Below are 19133 nucleotides of genomic sequence, written 5' to 3' on the forward strand. Positions count from 1 at the left end.
GGCTGCACCAATCAGGCCACACGTGTAGTGAGCTCTTTGCCCTGTCTCTCCCAACATGTTCTGTGTCACTATTTAACCTTGAATTCATTCTGACACTGGGTACTGCAATGTAAGGGGCATGGGCTCTGGAGTGTAAGGGAACTGGATTTTAATATCATGCTCTGCGATTTTCTACCTCCACTTACCACCTTTGTGGCCTCAGACAAGGTACTTACCTTCTCAGAACCTCAATTTCTGCATCTGAAAACCAGCATGATACCACCACCAACTTGTAGTTTTCATACTTGATGCAAGTATGAAAACTAATATACTCAGAAGCTCCACCTAAGTCCCTGGCATAAATTTCAATGAGTGGTTGCTATTTGTCTTAGTCCATTTGTGCCACTATAACAAGATGCTTGAGACTAGGTAATTTATAAAGAACAGAAATTTATTTCTCACAGTTCTGGAGGCTTAGAAATCCAAGATCAAGGCATCAGCAGGTTCAGTGTGATGAGGGACCTGATCTGATAGCACCTTGTTGCTGCATCCTCTGGCTGGAACAAATGCTGTGCACTCACGTGCTGGAAAGGAAGGAAGGGCAAGAAAGCCTCACTAGTTCCTCCAGTCCTTTTATGAGGTCGCTAATGCCACTCATCAGGGCAGAGCCTTCATGACATAATCACCTCCCAAAGGACACACCTCTTAATACTATCACACTGGTGATTAAGTTTCAACATTTGAATTTTGGGTGACAAATTCAAGCAATAGCACAGTTATTATCATTATCGTGAGGTGGTAGTTCTATCTTGCCCCCTTACTTTGCTTGAGGTCAAGAAGGCCAAAGAGACCATGAAGAAGAGCCATGAAGACCCATCTACATGCATCCCATCATCTCTTCCCCACCACCACCACCACCATCTCCACTCCAGCACAAAGCAAACTGGGTAAACACGAGGTAAATATTAGTTGAATTAAATGGCACACCAACTGCTTTCCAAATGTAAGCACTGCCTCCATGAATGAACCTCCAACAGCCTTTCAGGATTTTCAACCCAACCAGGACAACCTATAGCAAAGTCTCTCCCTTTCATGACTTAGCGAATGAATGCTGCACAGAGCAAAGGCAACATGAAGTAGTGTTAGTCCTCTAGTGTATGGCAACATTTACAGAGGCTTGGACTATATAAAAACGGTGCCTGGAGGCCACATAACTCATTTCTCATGAGGGCATTTTTATTACTTTATTTACCTTTTTATTACTAAGGTAATACATGTTAATTGTAGAAATTTTAGAAGATATAGCCAAGCAAAAAGAATAAAATCATCCTTAACCCACATAGATGTATAAACTTTTTTCTTTCTATATTGTGACATTTTTCCAGTCATCAGTCTTCAACCTCATTTTAAACAGCTTTGGAATAGTCAGTTATATAAACCTACCAATATTCATTTATCCCCCCCACAGGAATTTTAACTTGTTTTCAATATTTTGTTACTGTAAACCAAGATGCAATGATTTAGTTTATTCCTTATTAATTTTATAAATCCTTAATAATTTGGTATTTATTGTAACCTTGCACCCTTCAAATGTTGTAATTAACCCAAAAGTAAATTTCCTTGATTTATGAGGAACTGATTTTCTTATCCAGTCAGAAAATGTGCTCTCAACTTTGGCTGTTTTATCTTAAGCAAGCTGACTCCTGGGCTGCCTGTGTCCAGTGACTAGTAAGTGGTCAGCATTCTCGGGTCTGGCTGCTTAGCTCACTTGTTCAGGGCATAGGGCTAATGGGGTCCTTGTCATGAGATTTGAGCTCTATATATACAGGCCACTTACTGAAGTGTCCAAACACTGTTTTCCTAACTCCAAACAATTGTCATTTAAACGCTGGTTGTCAGTTTCCAAGAAACTAGGCAAAAGAGCACAGGTGGATCAACACAAATCCATCAGCACTACTGGAAACAAAGTGTGTCAACAGCTTCTTCTGACCCATGGAAAACAGCTCAGAAAAGTATTCATGTCAAATCCCATAAAACTGGTGAGGTTGTAGCAAAAGGAGAAGAAATAATTTGGGGAAAACAGTTGGCTATCGTTATACAGATCTTGGTTTATAGCTTAGTCTGTGAGTACCCCACTACTCCCATGTGAGACAAATTCAGCAACATGTTTCTAAATCGCTCATGGTGGTGGTGATATTTAACTGGCAATTTTCTCTTGCAGCTGACACAGCACTTGGCACTGATGATGTATATGATGAAAAAGGATGCCAATGTGACGTATCTGTAGAAGACCTCACTCCACCACTTAAAACTGTTATTCGAGCTATCAGGTTGGTGAAGATCTTGAACAAAATGGTACCGAGACATACCTCTGATTATTTGAATTACTGTGTTGCTAAGTTCTTTTTTCTGCAGGTAAATGTCCTGAAATAACTACTTTCCCTTTTCCTATTCATCCACATGCTTATTGTGAATTATTTTTTTCTTAATATAAAATTCTATTTGTGTTCAGCACAAAGTATGTCATAAATGGTGGATGGGATTTGAAAAGCCAGACCATGCCAGAGAGATGACACGAGAATTGGCTTGTCATGTGTATTTGTTGCTTTAAAGACATTTAGTTTATTGACGCAATTGGATTTTTTAAATTATTGTTATGACTTGATGCTCCAAGCTATGTTCTACATTTTGTATGAAAGAAAAAGCACTCTGGGTTATTTTAAAACAGGTTGAGTTCTGCAAATGGGAAACCTAAAGTGCTCTGCAGTGACTTGGTGATAAAGGCTGATCTTAATATGCTTACTCTACTTATGGCACAGAGCTAAGAGAGCACCCAGAGCAACTGAAATTTATATTTCCAGGACCCTTCTCCCCACTTCCCCCCAAAAAATTCAGGATCTGGACTAAATGAACTGCTGCATGTCCAACCTTCCCAGTGTAATCCCTTCGGGAAAATTTGTATCTGTCAGAGAATGCTGAGTGACAGTGTTGCAAAAAAAAATACCTCTGATCTTTTTGACTCTTTATGCCTCTTACCAAAAATTCAGAGGAAAGCTTAAAATATCCAAACCAATTTAGCTATTCAGATGCTTGGTCTAATCTCAAATACCAGTGTGATTCATTATTTACTTCAGCCTTTAGTTGGTCATTTAGGATCACGTTAGATGTTACTTTACTCTATGGCTGGGAGTCACTGGGAAAGAAGAAATTAGTTAAGAGATTTTGGTAAATGTTTGTGGGTACAAAGAAAATCATGGTGTGATGAAAATATGTGTACTCCAGAAGATGCTTAAACATTATCTGTAACAGCAAGCTAAAAAGAAGCGAAGCAAAGCCCAGTTACTTCCCAATAGAACTCTCAATCAACAAACTCTACGGGTGGGGAAACCATACCTTCTATTTGACCTAGACAGCCCCAGATTATGCCTCTTGTCTCATCGTAATTGTTAATAGTGATCCTGTCTTTTGCAAAGTATCCCAGTTTGGACAACCAATTATATGCTCATCCTGCCCCTGGGGTATCCGGCAGCTGTGGGTAATATTTAAGCCCACAATACCTAGAATATGTAGCAAAATGATGCCTGAAGCCTTCAGTTAAAGGGATAGAGAGGATCTATACTGCACTGTTCAATACGGTAGCCGTGAACCACCTGAGGCTATTTAAATTTGAATTAATTAAATGAAGTACAATTTAAAATTCAGTGGAGGAGGCTGGCCATTTAGTTCAGTTGGTTAGAGCGCAGCTTTGTAACACCATGGTCTAGGGTTTGGTTCCCCATACCAGCCAGCCACTAAAAAAAAAAAAAAAAAGGAAGAAAATCAGTGTCTTTAAAAATAACAGTAATAAATAAAATAAAATTCAGTTATCAGACGCACTATCCACATTTCAAGTGCTCAATAGCCACAGGTGTCTAGTGGCTTCTATATTGGACAAAGAAGCTATAGAACATTTCCGTCACTGCAGGCAAGTTCTATTAGACATTGATGGTCTAGAAGTCACCTTGAAATTATTTACATGCTTTAATTACATCCATCAAACACCCTAAAGTGAAGGTGGTGCAATTCAGTCCACAAATTAATCTGACTTGCAACAATTATAGAAAATCTTATCTAGTGGAAGCAGATTAGGTTTCCCAAAAGTCATATTTAACCCAATTTGTGTCATTTCCCAAGACCTTCTGAAGATTTCTGCTTTTGCTTCCCAACCTATAAAAAGGATTGTGAACTGCAAGAAAGAAATTGAAATAGGTTTATTCTGCTAGCTAAGCACTTTAGCAACATTTTGAGATTTACTTTGTTATACCTTCTTGAAATTTGACTGATTTTTTGTAAAGTCCTTTGCAGAATTCCCTCGCTTTTCAGAATTCTTTCCTGCTTCTTATTTTTATTGGAACTTTATTATTTACATGACTATCCTTTTTGTAGGTTTCTGAAGCTTTCTGCTTGCTCTTTGTAACACTTGAGGGGGTGTTTTTCTTTCCCATATCCTGATTCTGCTGAGAGGGTTTTTTAAATCACTTCCGTTTAAAATTATTAGATTCTATGAAAACCGAAAACTACACTCAATAATTTAAATAACTTATTTGGAAGTCTTTCACTCATGATAGTACTTAATTTCCTTTTTTTTTTTTTTTTATATACCGGTAAGGGGATCTTAACCCTTGACTTGGTGTTGTCAGCACCAAGCTCACCCAGTGAGCCAACCGGCCATCCCTATATGGGATCCGAACACGTGGCCTTGGTGTTATCAGCACCGCACTCTCCCGAGTGAGCCACGGGCCGGCCCATAGTACTTAATCTCTAAAGATACATGTTTAAAAGACCAACCAATACAATTAGCAGTTCTGAAAAGACATTGCAGGTGTAAGTCCCTAAATCTTATGCAAAAGTGTCCTTTTCCTGAGGAGTTTAATTAAATAAATAAGTTCAACATCCCTTGAGTGGCAATTTTTTTGCCAGAACATGCCCACCTCCTATAGCTCACCTGAAATAGTATTTTACATGTATAATACTGATTGCAAGTATGAATCATCTATTATTCATCTTTAAAATAGCAACTTTGTTTTGGCATTTTTCTTATTCTTTTTGGTTGTTAGAACATTTCATATGAATACTTGAATATGCCTTTTGTATTCCAGTAGCTCTTACGATAACAGTTCTTCCTAAGAGTCAAATTAAAATTAAAATGTGTAACAAAATATGTATTCCACGGCAAAGATGACAGTATGGAAAATAATATTACTACAATCACAAAGAGTAAAGTAGGAATTCTTATTTTCAGTTTATCAATATTTATTAAGCATCTGCCATTTTCTAGTTACTTTTGAGAAGATTTGAAGATTCTCAGGCAATGAGATGATTTAGCCCCTCTCTGAACTTGTCTGGATTCCATTACCCAAATGCACTTTGAGACTTTATTTCATGAATAATGTCACTTTTTACAGTACGTAGTGAACAACAACTATTCTTAGATTATTTCCAAAATGAGTCTTTTATGCAGAAGAAAACTTAGTTTTGCATATTTCCTTCAGGATTATAACAGATTCTTCTAAAAATATTATTTCATAGAAATGCACAAATTTGCTAGAAATGTATTTTTAAACTCACCTCTGGGAGAGAAGATTGTACTTTTTTTTTTTTTTTTAAATGACCTGTAAGGGGATCTTAACCCTTCACTTGGTGTTGTCAGCGTCACGCTCAGCCGGTGAGCTAACCAGCCATCCCTATATAGGATCCGAACCCATGGCCTTGGTATTATCAGCACCGCACTCTCCCAAGTGAGCCACGGGCTGGTCCTAAGATTGTCCTTATTTATAACACAAGCTATATATGTTGTTACCGATTCAATTTAAAAAATGTTAAGTGTCGGGGCCGGCCCGTGGCTCACTCGGGAGAGTGCGGTGTTGATAACACCAAGGCCCCGGGTTCGGATCCCATATAGGGATGGCCGGTTGGCTCACTGGGTGAGCGTGGTGCTGACAACACCAAGTCAAGGGTTAAGATCCCCTTACAGGTCATCTTTTTAAAAAAAAAAAAAAAAAAAATGTTAAGTGTCTTTTCATCCACTCATAGGAATTAGTTTCTAAATGGAAAGATAAAATTAGTAAGAAAGTAAACAAATTAATAAACCAATTGAAAAACTCTAAAGCATTCTACACTCACTTTTCCATACACCATGGTAGGACACCATTTTCCTATCCCTGTTTGAAAAATATAGCCCATAAGTTACCTGGACATGTTTCTTCAAAATGTCAAGCTATTTGAGAATATCTGAAGAGGCTGACTGACTGTTACCTTTCATGCTAGCACTTGGCATTGTGTAGACACAACATAAGAATGAATCTTGAACAAAATTTCATACAAAAACTAATATTTTTTTATTTGAAATAACAAATGTTTGAAAGTCATATCCAACACAACTACATAAGCCCCAGAATAATAACTTTTTAAAGTACAAAAGAAATTTTGTAACTTTTTGGGGGACTTAACTGGCTAGGTAATTTCTCAGATATGCACACCAGGGCAACATACTCGTATAAGTGCAAAGGCTGGGTATTTGAGGAAAGTGCTTTGTCTGATAAAACGGTGCAAGCTTATGTGCTTCTTACTAGTATCATTTCCATAGAATTACTGCGTCTAAGATCAAGGACACTCTTAACAGGATCCTCAACTACAATTGTTCTCTGTTGCCTTGTTTGGTTTTTTCCTTTTTGTTTTTTGTTTGTTTTTGGTGGCTGGCCAGTACAGTGATCCAAAGCCTTGACCTTGCTGTTATCAGCATCACCCTCTAACCAAATGAACTAACTGGCCTGCCCATCTGTCAGCTTGTTTTATACAACCATGTTTTTGGTCAGTCAGCAAGAACTGAATCATAGTACTGCACAACCTGTTTTTCTTGTGAAGACAACCAAAACAACCCGAAGCAGATTACTCATTATTTTGAAGAGAAATGACCAAGAAGCTGTTGATTGTATCATGTTCTTAATTTCTCTTAAGATCTCCATACAATAATCACCATGCCTGCTGTGTTTCACTGTATGCAACCTTTTATTTCCCAGGCCAAATCAGCCTTTTAGAGAAACAAATGAATAAATAAGGTCTGGTGTGAAAATTCAAAGAATCCTTCAGTAGAAGCTGCAGCCCCACTTTACCCTAGCATCATCGGCTAATTCTACCTCTCACCCCCACTCTCCCTGGAGCAGCTCAGGGGAGGTGGTCCAAGAAACACGACAGCCTCTGTGCAACCTTGGCAATTCACATCATTTCTTTGTGCCTCCTTTTCCTCACTGGTGAAGTGGGGACAGTAATAGTATTGACCTGTAGGGTTGTGGCAAGGATTAAATGAGTTCACATTGGCAAAGCACTTAAAAGAGTGCAGCCACCTGGTAAGTACTACGTAGATGCTGGCGATTATTACCCTTGACTCTGGGCTCCTCAGCTCAACACCTTCTCAGCCTGCTGCCTCCACTGCCTGCCCTCTGCTCCGGGTTGACCCTTTTTTCTCAGAGCTCCATCTGCTCTTATGACGAGTCGTGTGAGAGGAGCACCTCTTCCCCTCTTCCCAGGGCTGCTCCCACTTCTAAAATGTGTACTGCCTTGCCTGCCTGTACCCCCTTTCCCAGGAAGCATTTGCTGTTACTGTTTGAAGTTACCTCCCCACCACCTGGGCTGAGAAATGACTCAGGACTGGAAGAGCAATTTTTTTACCCAACCATGAGACAATGTTCCACGTAGACCTCTCCCCTTTCCTTCTCAGGGTGAGCTTACTGTCTTCCCATGCACCCTCTAAAGAAGTAAGAGTACAGTGAAAGATAGATATTACCTCTCCCCCTATTCCACCCTGCCAAGGCCTGACTACAGACTCTTTAAAGTTCCTCCAAGGGCATCAGTGCATGCACTCAAAAATATGTATTGAGCTTATACTCTGCACCAGGCACAGAGATGAATATTAACAAGAGAGACGATCCCTGCTTAGAGTCATGAGAGGCAACCAGAAAAGTAAAGGGTCAATGGCCATGCAGAGTAACATATCACTACAATGACAGAAGTCCAGGATGGTCTGGGCCAACATAAATCAGCACTTATTCGGGAAGGCTTTCTGGAAGAAGGGAGAAGAGAGCTGGTAGATATGTAGATACGAGCCAGGTTATGGAGGGAGGATGGGGGCAGTTTAGGCAGAAGCAACTGCAGTTGCAAAGCAGCAGAGGTGAAGATGGCTTTAGAAAGTGTGCGTGTAAAACTGAAAAAACGAAAAAAAGAGAGAGAGAGAGAGAGAAAAGAAAGTGTGTGTGTTGGTTGCAGGCAGAGGACCGAGAGAGTAGAGGAAAGATGGAAGAGATCAACAGGAACCTGTGCAGGTTTTTACATACAGAAGCAAATTTGTCAGATTGGTGCTTTATTCTAAAACTTGTAATGATGACTCTGATTGCAATGTAAAGAATGGATTGGAAAGAGGGGGCTATTGTTGTTACAATACCTGGATCTGGTGGGGCCTGAACCAGGAGTCATGGTGGAAAATAATGAAGGATGGGTTTTACAGCACTTCAGACATAAAAAAAAAATGATAGGATTAGGATATTTACCGGTTGGAGAGGATGGGGTGAAAGAGCAGGAGGAATCAGGGATGGTACATCTGGATGCCTGCTCAGATAGAGGCTGGCTTGGGGGAGACGGAGCCTTATTGTGAGTGTTAAGTTCCAAGGCTCACAGCTGTGGACTCGGCAGGCAGGTAGGTCTCTGAATCTGAAGCCCAGGAGAAAATTCTGGAATGGATACAAACTTGGTTGCTGTCAGCACAGAGATAAGTAGTCTCACCCCAGGGAGTAAAAAGAGAGGGCAGTCAATGCAGAATTCTGAGGCTTACAAACATGTGAGGAGCTATGAAAGGGAGAAGCTCTGAAGGAGACAGACTCACAGCAGCGAAACAGACAGAAACCAGGAGAGTGACAGAGAGGAGCTGGAGGAGGAAAGTGTTTCAAGCAAGATGCAGATGCCAACTGTGTTGTATGCTGCTAAGAGGTCAAGGAAGATAGAGAGTGACAAGATCCTTTGAAAGTGGCAACGAGGAGGTCATCGGTGACTTTGGAGAAAAATTCTGTAGAGGGAAAAGGGTTTGAAGCCAGGTGGTAAACAGAACGCTTTTTGAAATGATCTATCAGAATCTTCACTCTGGTATGAACATAGATGAGGTGTCAAGAATTTCTTTTTAACTAGCAAAGACTCATCAACCCTTCTAAAATAACTCAGATCTGATCAGCAAACTGAAGAACCACTGTGACATGTCAGAGTTTCTGAGGTGGCTATGCAAATCAGGCCTCACTGTTACCCTGGGATGGGTGACAAAGTTTTCCAGTTTTCTTGCCCCTGTGCTTTTCCTGTTTTGAAAGGAATGAAAAGGACCGTTCTCTTGACCATATCCTAAAACACAGTCTCAACCCTGAACCCTTCTTAAATCTCACTTCATACTTCAGATAAGAATACGCCACAAATAGAGAAGAGACACGTTTGCCATTGTGGGTTTCTGTTAAATCTACAAGCTGTTTAATCATCACCAGCTCTTGATTTCGCTGATGGCATCTCTGCTATTTTAGCAGAGGTGATGAGTCTTTGTTTGCAAGTCACTATTAAGACATTCTTGACAGCCAAGCCTATGACATGTTACAGTAAAGGATGCTGCTAGAAGAACATTTTATGGATCGTTTAAGCACATATTTTTAAAATCAGCTAATGTATTTCCTGGAATATTCTTTTTGTGTGTTTTTGTTTTGAAGATAATTACTCGTGGCCACATTTTGCTCTGAGGCAACATTAAATTAGTGTTTTCACTGAAGACACACTTACTTTGCAGCATCTGAGATTTTTAACCTCTTATTTGGTTATAACTTAAACTGAATCTCCTATTCATTGCCATGACTAAAAATATTCAAAAGCAGTTCAAGAAAAAAAAGAAAGAAAAGAAAAGGTGTCGACATGTATAGACAATTTATTTAATTGCTTATTTATTTCACGCTTTAAATTTTATGCAGGATTTTATACTCCTAGAAAACAAAATTCCCAAATTTAGTTATATATCCATGCTCACAAACATTAACCATTTACAGACTTGCTTGATCCAGAGGTTTTTGCTTATGTTTTACTACTCTTATCCCCTTAAAAGAAAACCCAGCAAAATCTACAGAACAGCGTACTAGATCCTGCATATAAAGAACAGTAAAAACAAGCATTAGAAGAACAAGTCTTCTCCCAGTGGTAGGAAGAGTGTGGCCACAGAACTTGTCCTAATGCCCTAAGTCAACCAAATGGGGTATCTGCTTGCCCCTGCAGTGAGGACATCCGACAGACTGTATACAAGTGGAACTAATTTACATGTCTCTCTCAAAAGTTGAAAGCAAGAATATGAGACAGATCAGGGCATCCAGGAAGTCCTGGGGTTCCTGAGACACTGGCTAGTAGCCCCAGTCTGAGATGAAAGACGTGTGGAAGAGTCTTGGATATATAATTCTTTAACTTGTTTTATAGGGTTCTCAGAATTTAAATACTGTATGTACAAATGCAAATCTGTACTGTTGAACTATGTTTATTATTAACAGGAAAACAACATTAATAAATATTCTAAAGAAGTAACATATATTCCTTCAATAGTGACCCAAATTATCAAGTTCTGTTGCCCTAGTTGTCTGCTGGATTTGCTCTATGCTCAATACCATCCTTTGACCAATCTCTAAAAATCAAGAGAGGGCTGCCTTGGGGGAGATTCCAGGATCAAAAGGCTCTGGGACATCTCAAGAATGAGCCTCGGGCCCCTGCTTTTAAGGCAGATAGATGCTGTATTTCTCACAGAAAGTCAGAAATCAGAAGATAGAATTTTCCAAACTGGGAAGAGGCAGATATGGAATGTATATAAGTACAGTAAGTCAACCCAACTAACCAACATAAAGTAAGGAGAGGGGTTCAGAGGAGAAACACACATTCCCCCCAGAAACATAAGATCTAGGAACATAAGGGAGTCATTTCAGCAGCCTTAAGAAATTTAGCAGCATTTTCAGAACTGGGGATGCAGAGTGGGTAAAGGACGGTCATCTCCTCCAGAAATCATTTCCCATCACCTCTACCAGTCTGGATTAAACACCTCTTTTCTGCATTCCCAACTTGTGCTTCCTACCACCTTGCACTTCACAAAGTGAATTATGACTATCTGCCCTACTAGACTGGAAGGGCTCCAGCAACAGGGTTTAGTTATTCATCGTTGTATTCCTCGCATTTAGCACAGAGGCTGGCACATGGTAGGCACTTGATAAATGTTGAATAGGTGAGGGAATAAATGGATGAATGAATTAGGGAATCCCACTCATCAGGCACAACTTTGGCATCACTTAGGGAAGCAGCCACATTGAGCTCATCTAGAAAGCTCCAGGCTCTGGACAGATGAGACTCTCAAATCCTATCAGAGCTCAAGGTCACAGCAACCATTGTCTTGCACCATGACTGTAGAGAGGATGAGACTGGAGACCAGTAATCACTGTCATCATGTAGGAGGCTTCTTTAACTCTGCCAACTCCTTTCCAGCAGAGTCAGTGCTCCTCAGAGCTTAGCATAATACCTAGCACAACATTGTAGGTACTCAGTGAATGTTTATTGAAAGAATGAATGAATCAGTCACCTTGGCAGTACCTTTCCCTTCCAAGGTAATCCTTTGAAAAATTAATGGAACTTGTTTACCACTTCTTGCCGGAAACTTCAGGCCTCACTCAGGGAAGGAGAGGCAGGAAGCATTTGGGGTCTGATTAGAGGACTGAGGCACACTAACACTGCTTGACATGTGTGACTTGGAAGATTTATGCAAATCCCCATCAATCGTGATCACTTTTTTGCATGGAGGCAGGGATTGTCTCACGCCTACCACCTTCCCATCCCCACCCCAATCCTGCCTCCACTTCAGTGGCTCTCAACCTTGGCTGCATTAGCATCACCTGAAGAGTTTTACAAAATCTCTGGATCTCACCCCGGAGCAATTAAAACAGAATTTCTGGAGGTAGGGCCCAGGCATCAGAATTTTTTAAAGCTCCCTGGGTGATTCCAATGAGCAGCCAAGCTTGGGAAATTCTGCTGTCTTTACAGTCAATCAAACTGCCTCTTTAGTTCACAGTTGGCTGAGCCCTCTCTGCCCTGCAAATGGTTTGGCTGCTGGCCGGGCCCGTTCGTCTGTTTGGTGGCAGCAGCAGTCACTGCTGCTTCTGTTTTCTCACCGTTCTTATCTCTGCATATTCATATGCAATGTTTTTACCCTGATTTAGAGGACTGGAACAAGACTTTTGCAAGATTTAATAACTCATGGCAGCACAAAAAATGCACCTACATTTCCTTATAAGTGCACATGTGTTTGTGTGTATATATAGATATATTCTACCCAGAGTTTAATTCTGCTTTAGTTATTTCTTTGTGCTCAGAAAATTGTATGGGCAGAATTCAGTTTCAAGACAGTTGCCAGTGTAGGTTTGTGATGAATCTTTTCCACCCCCTAGTGGTACTACTGGGACATGTCAGTTTTGCGCGATAGGTTTACTTGGACTCCTAGCCTCTAAGTTACAAATAGCATCAGAGGAGACTGAATTTAGGGGTCTTTTGCTTTTTGCTCTTCTATTAGCCCTGGTGATGCAATTTACCCTCATGAAGAAAAGAAGCCAAAGAGTATATAACATTCCTTAGCCTTTTGTTTGTCCACCAAAGGGCTGTCTGACAATACCAGTAAGAACAGGCCATTCACTTAGCAAAGATTTACTGAGCACCTACAATGTGCCAGGCACATGTGAGGGAAAAGGGCCATATCATATCAGTGTCTTTTTTTGTTGTTATTTTGTGTTAAAGCATTGAGATCCTGATATTAAGAGAACAGTAGAACGTTATGATTAAGAGCTCAACACTGGAGCCAAACTGGTTCATATCCTAATTCCACAACCTACTAGGTGTTTAACATAGGGCAAAATATTTAACCTCTCTGTGCCTCAGTTTCCTTATCTGCAAAATGGACATGGCAATAGTACCCATCTCATAGGGTTATACTATAAAGTACTACCTAGGATTAGTATCTTTTTAATCATTAAATGTATTTTAAAGGTCCTGGTTTTACTCTAAAATGACTTGCTCAAACACTCCTTTCTAGCAGGCAATACATAGATCGTGCTTCTTTTATAAGCATGGAAGAGGCCACCAAGGTCTTCAGCCTCTTCCCCAGGCCAGTTCATGGGTTTTCATTTGTTCCTGGCTTCATGGCTTTTCTTCATAGCTCTTCTTATCTTGACCAGGGGTTGGTAAACCACAGCCAGGGGTCAAAATCTAGCCCAAGGCTTGTTTTTGTAAATAAAGTTTTATTGGAACATATCTACATTCATTTGTTTATTGTCTTGCAGCTGTTTTCATGCTACAACGGCAGAGTTGAGTAGTTTCAGCAGAGACCATACGACCCTCAGAACACAAAATATTTACAATCTGGCCCTTACAGAAAAAGCTTTCTGCCCCTTGCCTAGACTTTCAGTCACTCTGGACGTATGCCCAGCTGTGTTCGAAGAGTCAAGTGGAGACAAAGAACGCTGGGGTTAGCCTATGTGAGAACTAAGCATGGAGAAGCTTCATTTTGCTAGTAGCTCTCTCTCTTTAAAATTGCTACTTACCAGGTTACAGTATTATTTATTCCTTGACTTTCAATGTTTTTGCCTTTCTCCTTACTTCCTCATAATGATATCTTATTGTTTGTGATTCAGTTGTTTTGTGAGACCCTAATTGCATTAGTAATCTAAAGGAAAAGAATATTACATTTTTATGATTTTCCAAAGCAGTTCTATTTAAATGATTTTTCTGAACCAAGCATGATCCTGACAATGAAATATTTGAGAATTTATTGTACTTTAGAAAAATTTTTGTATTCTTGGTAGAGAGTCAAAGGTTTACGCTCTCTCTAAAACATGCTTGAAGAACTTGAATCTATTCTGAGGCATTTTTTTTTTTTAGAAGATCTCTATGAGAGTATACCTTGTCACGGAACACTAAAATCTTTGAATAACTATGAAATAGCAAATTCTCATTCATTTCTTTAGCTAACAATTATTGAACCCCGAATACTTGGCAGGGATTGTGTAGAATGTTAGCATAAAAAACACAGTCCTTGACATCAATAAATTCCGCTGGGTGAGATATGCTGCCACAGATTTATCTACATGATAGTATATTTGAAAGCATAGAGAAAGACCATCTACCCCGGGGGGGGGAGGATCATCAGGAAAGATTTCCTAGAGAAGTCAATGCTTGAGCTGAGTCTGAAACAGTTAGCATTTTAGGTAGAGTGCAAAGTGCAAAGAGATAGAATCCTGAGGAGTGAGCACTTTAGTGACCAAAAAATCTAGAAGAGCTGGAGAATGGGCAGCATCTGGAAGAATGAACAGAGATGAGCATTTGGATAGAGAAGTTCTCCCCCATCCATTACCCCCTTCGCTCTTGAGTTACCCACCAATCTCCTCAGTAGAGTTTCTAGACAAACAAACCAACAATGTTCATTAAACACTGTGCCACGTGTCGGGATACCAAGAGTAGAAGACATAAACCCTGCATTCAAGGGCTTTACCCAGTCTGGTGGAGGAGGTTAGCATATAAGCAAATAATTACAGTGTGGTGTTTTAGGTACTAAACTAGAGGTTCAAAGACAAGTGATAAACTTTTGGAGGAATCATAGAAATTTCCATAAAAGAAGCAACTTTATAGCTGAGTCTTGAAGACATAGCAGGATTTCAGGAAGAGGAAATGCCATAGACAAATAATTGAAGCATGTAATTGATTAATAGTGTTTTCATGAACCTGCAAAAACTTTATTCTTGCTGGTACCTGAAGTCCCAAGGATGAAATGGCAGGTGATGAGGCAAGAGAGGTAGACAGAGGCCAGTCCTTAAACAGCCTTGTAGGATGTGCTAAAGAGTTTGATGTTTACCCAATAGACCCTGGAAAACTAATGAAGGATTTTAGGAAGGGGGTAATATGATCTTGTTTGCATTTTGAAAGCTTTATTCTTTCTAAGACTAGAGCAGTGCAGATGGAAAGGAGGGGACAGCTCTGAAAACTACAAGTTTTAGGACATGCTTGGTCTTCCCTTAGCAAGAGGAAAAGGACAGAGTCATCATTCTTTGTACAAATTATTGATTTCAAAGATATTTATGCCTTTAAACATTCCCTCCACATTTATAGAACATAGTACTTGATTTAGAATTTTCATGTCACCTCAAACCTCTTTAATGTTTCTGTTCTTGGCCCGTAACACAGCCAGTTAAGAAAATCTATTAGATTTCCATCTTAGAAAACTTAATCCTTAACAAATAAGATGATTTTATACCCTCAGTAATGCACTGGCATATGCTTAACAACCAGCTCTCCAGGAGAGGAAAACCCTGATTTGTAGTGTTTGCCAATCTCCATGGTGTAAAAATAATAGCTGGTTTCAAGCTACCAATGCAACATCACTGAGCAAGGAGTTGAGAAGAGATATACAGTATTACACCTTAGATAGTATTTCCATCATACAGGTACAATAGATGTGAATAATTCAAGAGAATAGAGAGTAACGTAGTAAGATAATTAGGAAATGGTGAGTTTTGAGTATGTACAAGGGTATTTCAAAAAGTTAGTGGAAAAATAGCATTGAAAAATAATATGAATCTTTCCATGAACTTTTTGAAGTATCTTCTTTTTTTCTGTTTTGATATAATCTATTTGATTGTAAGTTTATATAATTTAATTTTTAATAATGGCTGTGTTTAACAGCAAGCAAAATTCCTAAAAATGTAACCGTCCACTCTTGGGAGTCAGTATGGTCTGCTCCAGGCGATCGCTGCATATACTCCTCTTTTCCAAATAATTGAAATATTCATTCATCCAATTTTTACTGTTTAATTCTGGTACACAAAAGTGGAAAAATCTGTTAGTAAAGCACTAGATGGAAAGCAATACCACATGAGGAATAGTATAATGTGTAAAAATGAGTGTCAAGCCTATTAAGAATTTTTAAGTGTACTCTACTTGGCAAACCTATCACCATATGGCTATACTGAAATAATATAAAAGATTAATCATTTCCTTTTTAATATTGATCTAAATTATAAAACATGTATTTTAATTTTAATTTCATCTGGCTAGCTCATAAATAGTAAATTACGTAAGTAAAAATGAAATTTTTAAGGTCTACATAAAATATGACTGCATGAGGGCTAGATTGCAATATTACCTATCAAATGCCTTCAAAATGTACATCTTGTTATAACATCTCTGAAAGGAAAAGAGAAAAGCAGCATGCAGCTTTGAAATGAATTATCACAGAGAACTCACGCTACCAAGAAATAAGGGCAGATCCCCACTAGGCGAAAAAAGGTAATTCCATTTGGAGGTATATGGGTCCACCTCCTGGCAGACATGCCACAGGCCATAAATGCGTGAGCTACAGCCAGTAAGAACACATTGGCTTATCCTGAAGCTAACCCTCTCCTACCACCATGAGAAAGAAAAACCCCAGTCAGCCCTCTCAGTTCTCCAGAATTGATGCCATGGGAAACCAGGAGTTGATGTGGAGCTGCCAGACAGATCTGGGTGGGATCCTGGCTCTGCCTTACACCGGATGTTTGCTCTAAGGCAAGTCACTGAAGTTCTTTGAACCTCAATTTCCTAAAATATAAAAGGGAAAAAAGAATATCTTATCAACCAAAAAAAGTATTTAAAAATACTTCAAACATTTTTTTAAAGTAAGCAAGCATACAAAATGTATTTTGAAGCTTTATCATTTCTGTATAGGTTAATATGTTCCATGTCCCACATTGTTTTTTGAAAGAATACCACAAGAAATAAACTATTAGAAAGTACTTGTGAAAAAAATCTCCAAAGCTCTTCATTAAATTTTTAAAAATACAAACATAAATTTCATAAGGTTTAAAAGAAAATTTTATTTCTTTTTCAGCCTTAGTTGCCAGAAACATACCACACTAAAAAAAATTTTTTTTAAAAAAAGAATATTTTATCAAGTGCTGTTGAAGATAAGACATATAAAGCACTTCAAGTAACAAGTGGTAGACTGATGTTATTGAAAGCAGAAACAACCACAACAATGAACATAAAACCACCTAGGGATGTAAGAAGATGATTTTCCTTTTTTCCTGCCCACTCAGGCACCATTAGCTACTTTGAAAATAGCAGAGAAGTGTTCTGGACTGTTAGATTGTCTCTTCTCCTGCTCTTATTCTTTATATGACCCAGATTAGAAGATCTTTCTTTATCTTTTTCTTTCCTTTCTCCTCTTATTCAACAAATATTTCTTTCTACTGTGTGTCAGGAACTGTGCTAGGCTCTGAGCACAAAATGTTAAAGAACAGCACTAATAACAGTCACAGCACAAGCAGTGGCATTAACAATAGCTCACTTTTATGAAGCACTGATGATTGAATAAAGATACCCATCTGCTTTTACCTAATTGACAGTCTGGTGTGAGGAATCATAAACTTACAAATAATTACTCTGGACCAGACATTTCATAGGTTATGTATTTCACTATTTTTCTCTGTTTTTTGATGTAGGAGACTGAGCTCTGATGAAACCAAAATGCTGATAAACAATTTGGAACCAAAGCCAAATACTAAGAGGTTAAATTAAAACACAGATTTTCTTTACTTTCTGCTGAATAATTTTGCTTAAATGTCTTTGATAAAAAACCAAAACCTATCCTGAATAAAGAAGAGTTGGTGAAGAAAATTTGGTAGAGAGAGGAAATAAGAATATTATGGATGATTGATTCAGGAATAATTAGGATATAATTAATCTGAAGTTAATAATACAATTACAAGATAGGATTTGGGCTTTTTAACCTATAAAACAATTTGGATTCATTGAAATCAGTTGTCACTAAGAGAGGTGATGAATATATTCTTTTTAAACTCTACATTTGTTTCTAATTTTCCCACTTTCCACCAAGGGATGATAAATTTTGGCTCTTAGAGCCTACTTTACTGATTCCCAGCCTGGGGTATATGAGTACATTAATGGGAGTCTATGAGCCATTTCATAGTTGAAAAACACCAACAGGTTTAACATTTACCCGCAGTCAGGCTGCACATAATAATTAAAATGTTATGTTTCTTTTTTTATCAGGAATTCTAACAAGTTATTGAAGTAACTGATTATCTTAAGCAGATTAGCTGTTGATGGCATCATGGAATTTATTTATGAAATATTGTTTTATAACATGGAATTGATGTGGGGGAGGCACTGTAATAAGAGATCTCTTGTTCCAAAAGCTTAGGCACCCAAGCTTAGTTGATAAGTTGTTACGTTTATAACAAAAGGAAGTTGACTAGCTAATTCAACAGTATTCTGCAGAAATAACTTACAAAAATTCATAAATTCCCATACTAGTGTACATTTCTCTAAAGAATGAGAGTTTGCAAACACATTTGCACCTCAAAACTACATGTAGTTCCATAAAAGACCATTTTAACAAATCTTTTTTTTTATTTGGCGGCTGACTAATATGGGGATCCGAACACTTGACCGTGGTGTTACAAGGCTGCACTCTAACCAACAACCTTTATATTATTTAAGAGATGTTATTACTAGGTGTTATATCTTGGACTTCTGGGGGTCATATGCAAAAGGCAGAATTGCATTTTAACTATGATTTTAATTCTGAGTTCCAATGAATATTAAAAAGGTACAACATTTAGTCTCTTTTTTTAGTGTGTTTTTCTACTCTTGAGGTGTGTCTCACATGAGATATTCTTGAATTGTCCTCCATAATCTCAGGGTTTATTTCACAATTCTGCAGGAGCCTAAAATAATTTGATGCATGAATTTTCTCCCCCAGAATTTATTATATTTACTAATAAACTATTTTGGTAACTAAGCAAAGTTATGAAGATTAATATGTCATATGTTACTCATACAGAATTATGAAATTTCATGTTGCAAAACGGAAGTTTAAGGAAACATTACGCCCATATGATGTAAAAGATGTCATTGAACAATATTCTGCTGGTCATCTGGACATGTTGTGTAGAATTAAAAGCCTGCAAACACGGTAAGCAATGAAAATGTTATTCATTGTAAAGGAATGGACATAGAAATTATCTGGAAAGAAC

At 38.5% G+C, this 19133-nt stretch overlaps 1 protein-coding gene across 5 annotated transcripts in view; it reads left to right on the top strand.

Moving 5' to 3' along the window:
- KCNQ5 (potassium voltage-gated channel subfamily Q member 5) overlaps positions 1-19133 on the top strand; it is a 553541-nt gene that overhangs the window by 526171 nt on the left and 8237 nt on the right. For all 5 annotated transcript variants that reach the window (XM_063096155.1, XM_063096156.1, XM_063096159.1 and 2 more), the window contains 2 exons: positions 2201-2309; positions 18941-19072. In XM_063096155.1, the coding sequence (XP_062952225.1) occupies positions 2201-2309; positions 18941-19072 (241 nt within the window). The remainder of the gene's footprint in view (positions 1-2200; positions 2310-18940; positions 19073-19133) is intronic.

The sequence above is a fragment of the Cynocephalus volans genome, chromosome 5 (assembly GCF_027409185.1).
Source record: "Cynocephalus volans isolate mCynVol1 chromosome 5, mCynVol1.pri, whole genome shotgun sequence".
NCBI classification, from domain to species: domain Eukaryota; kingdom Metazoa; phylum Chordata; class Mammalia; order Dermoptera; family Cynocephalidae; genus Cynocephalus; species Cynocephalus volans.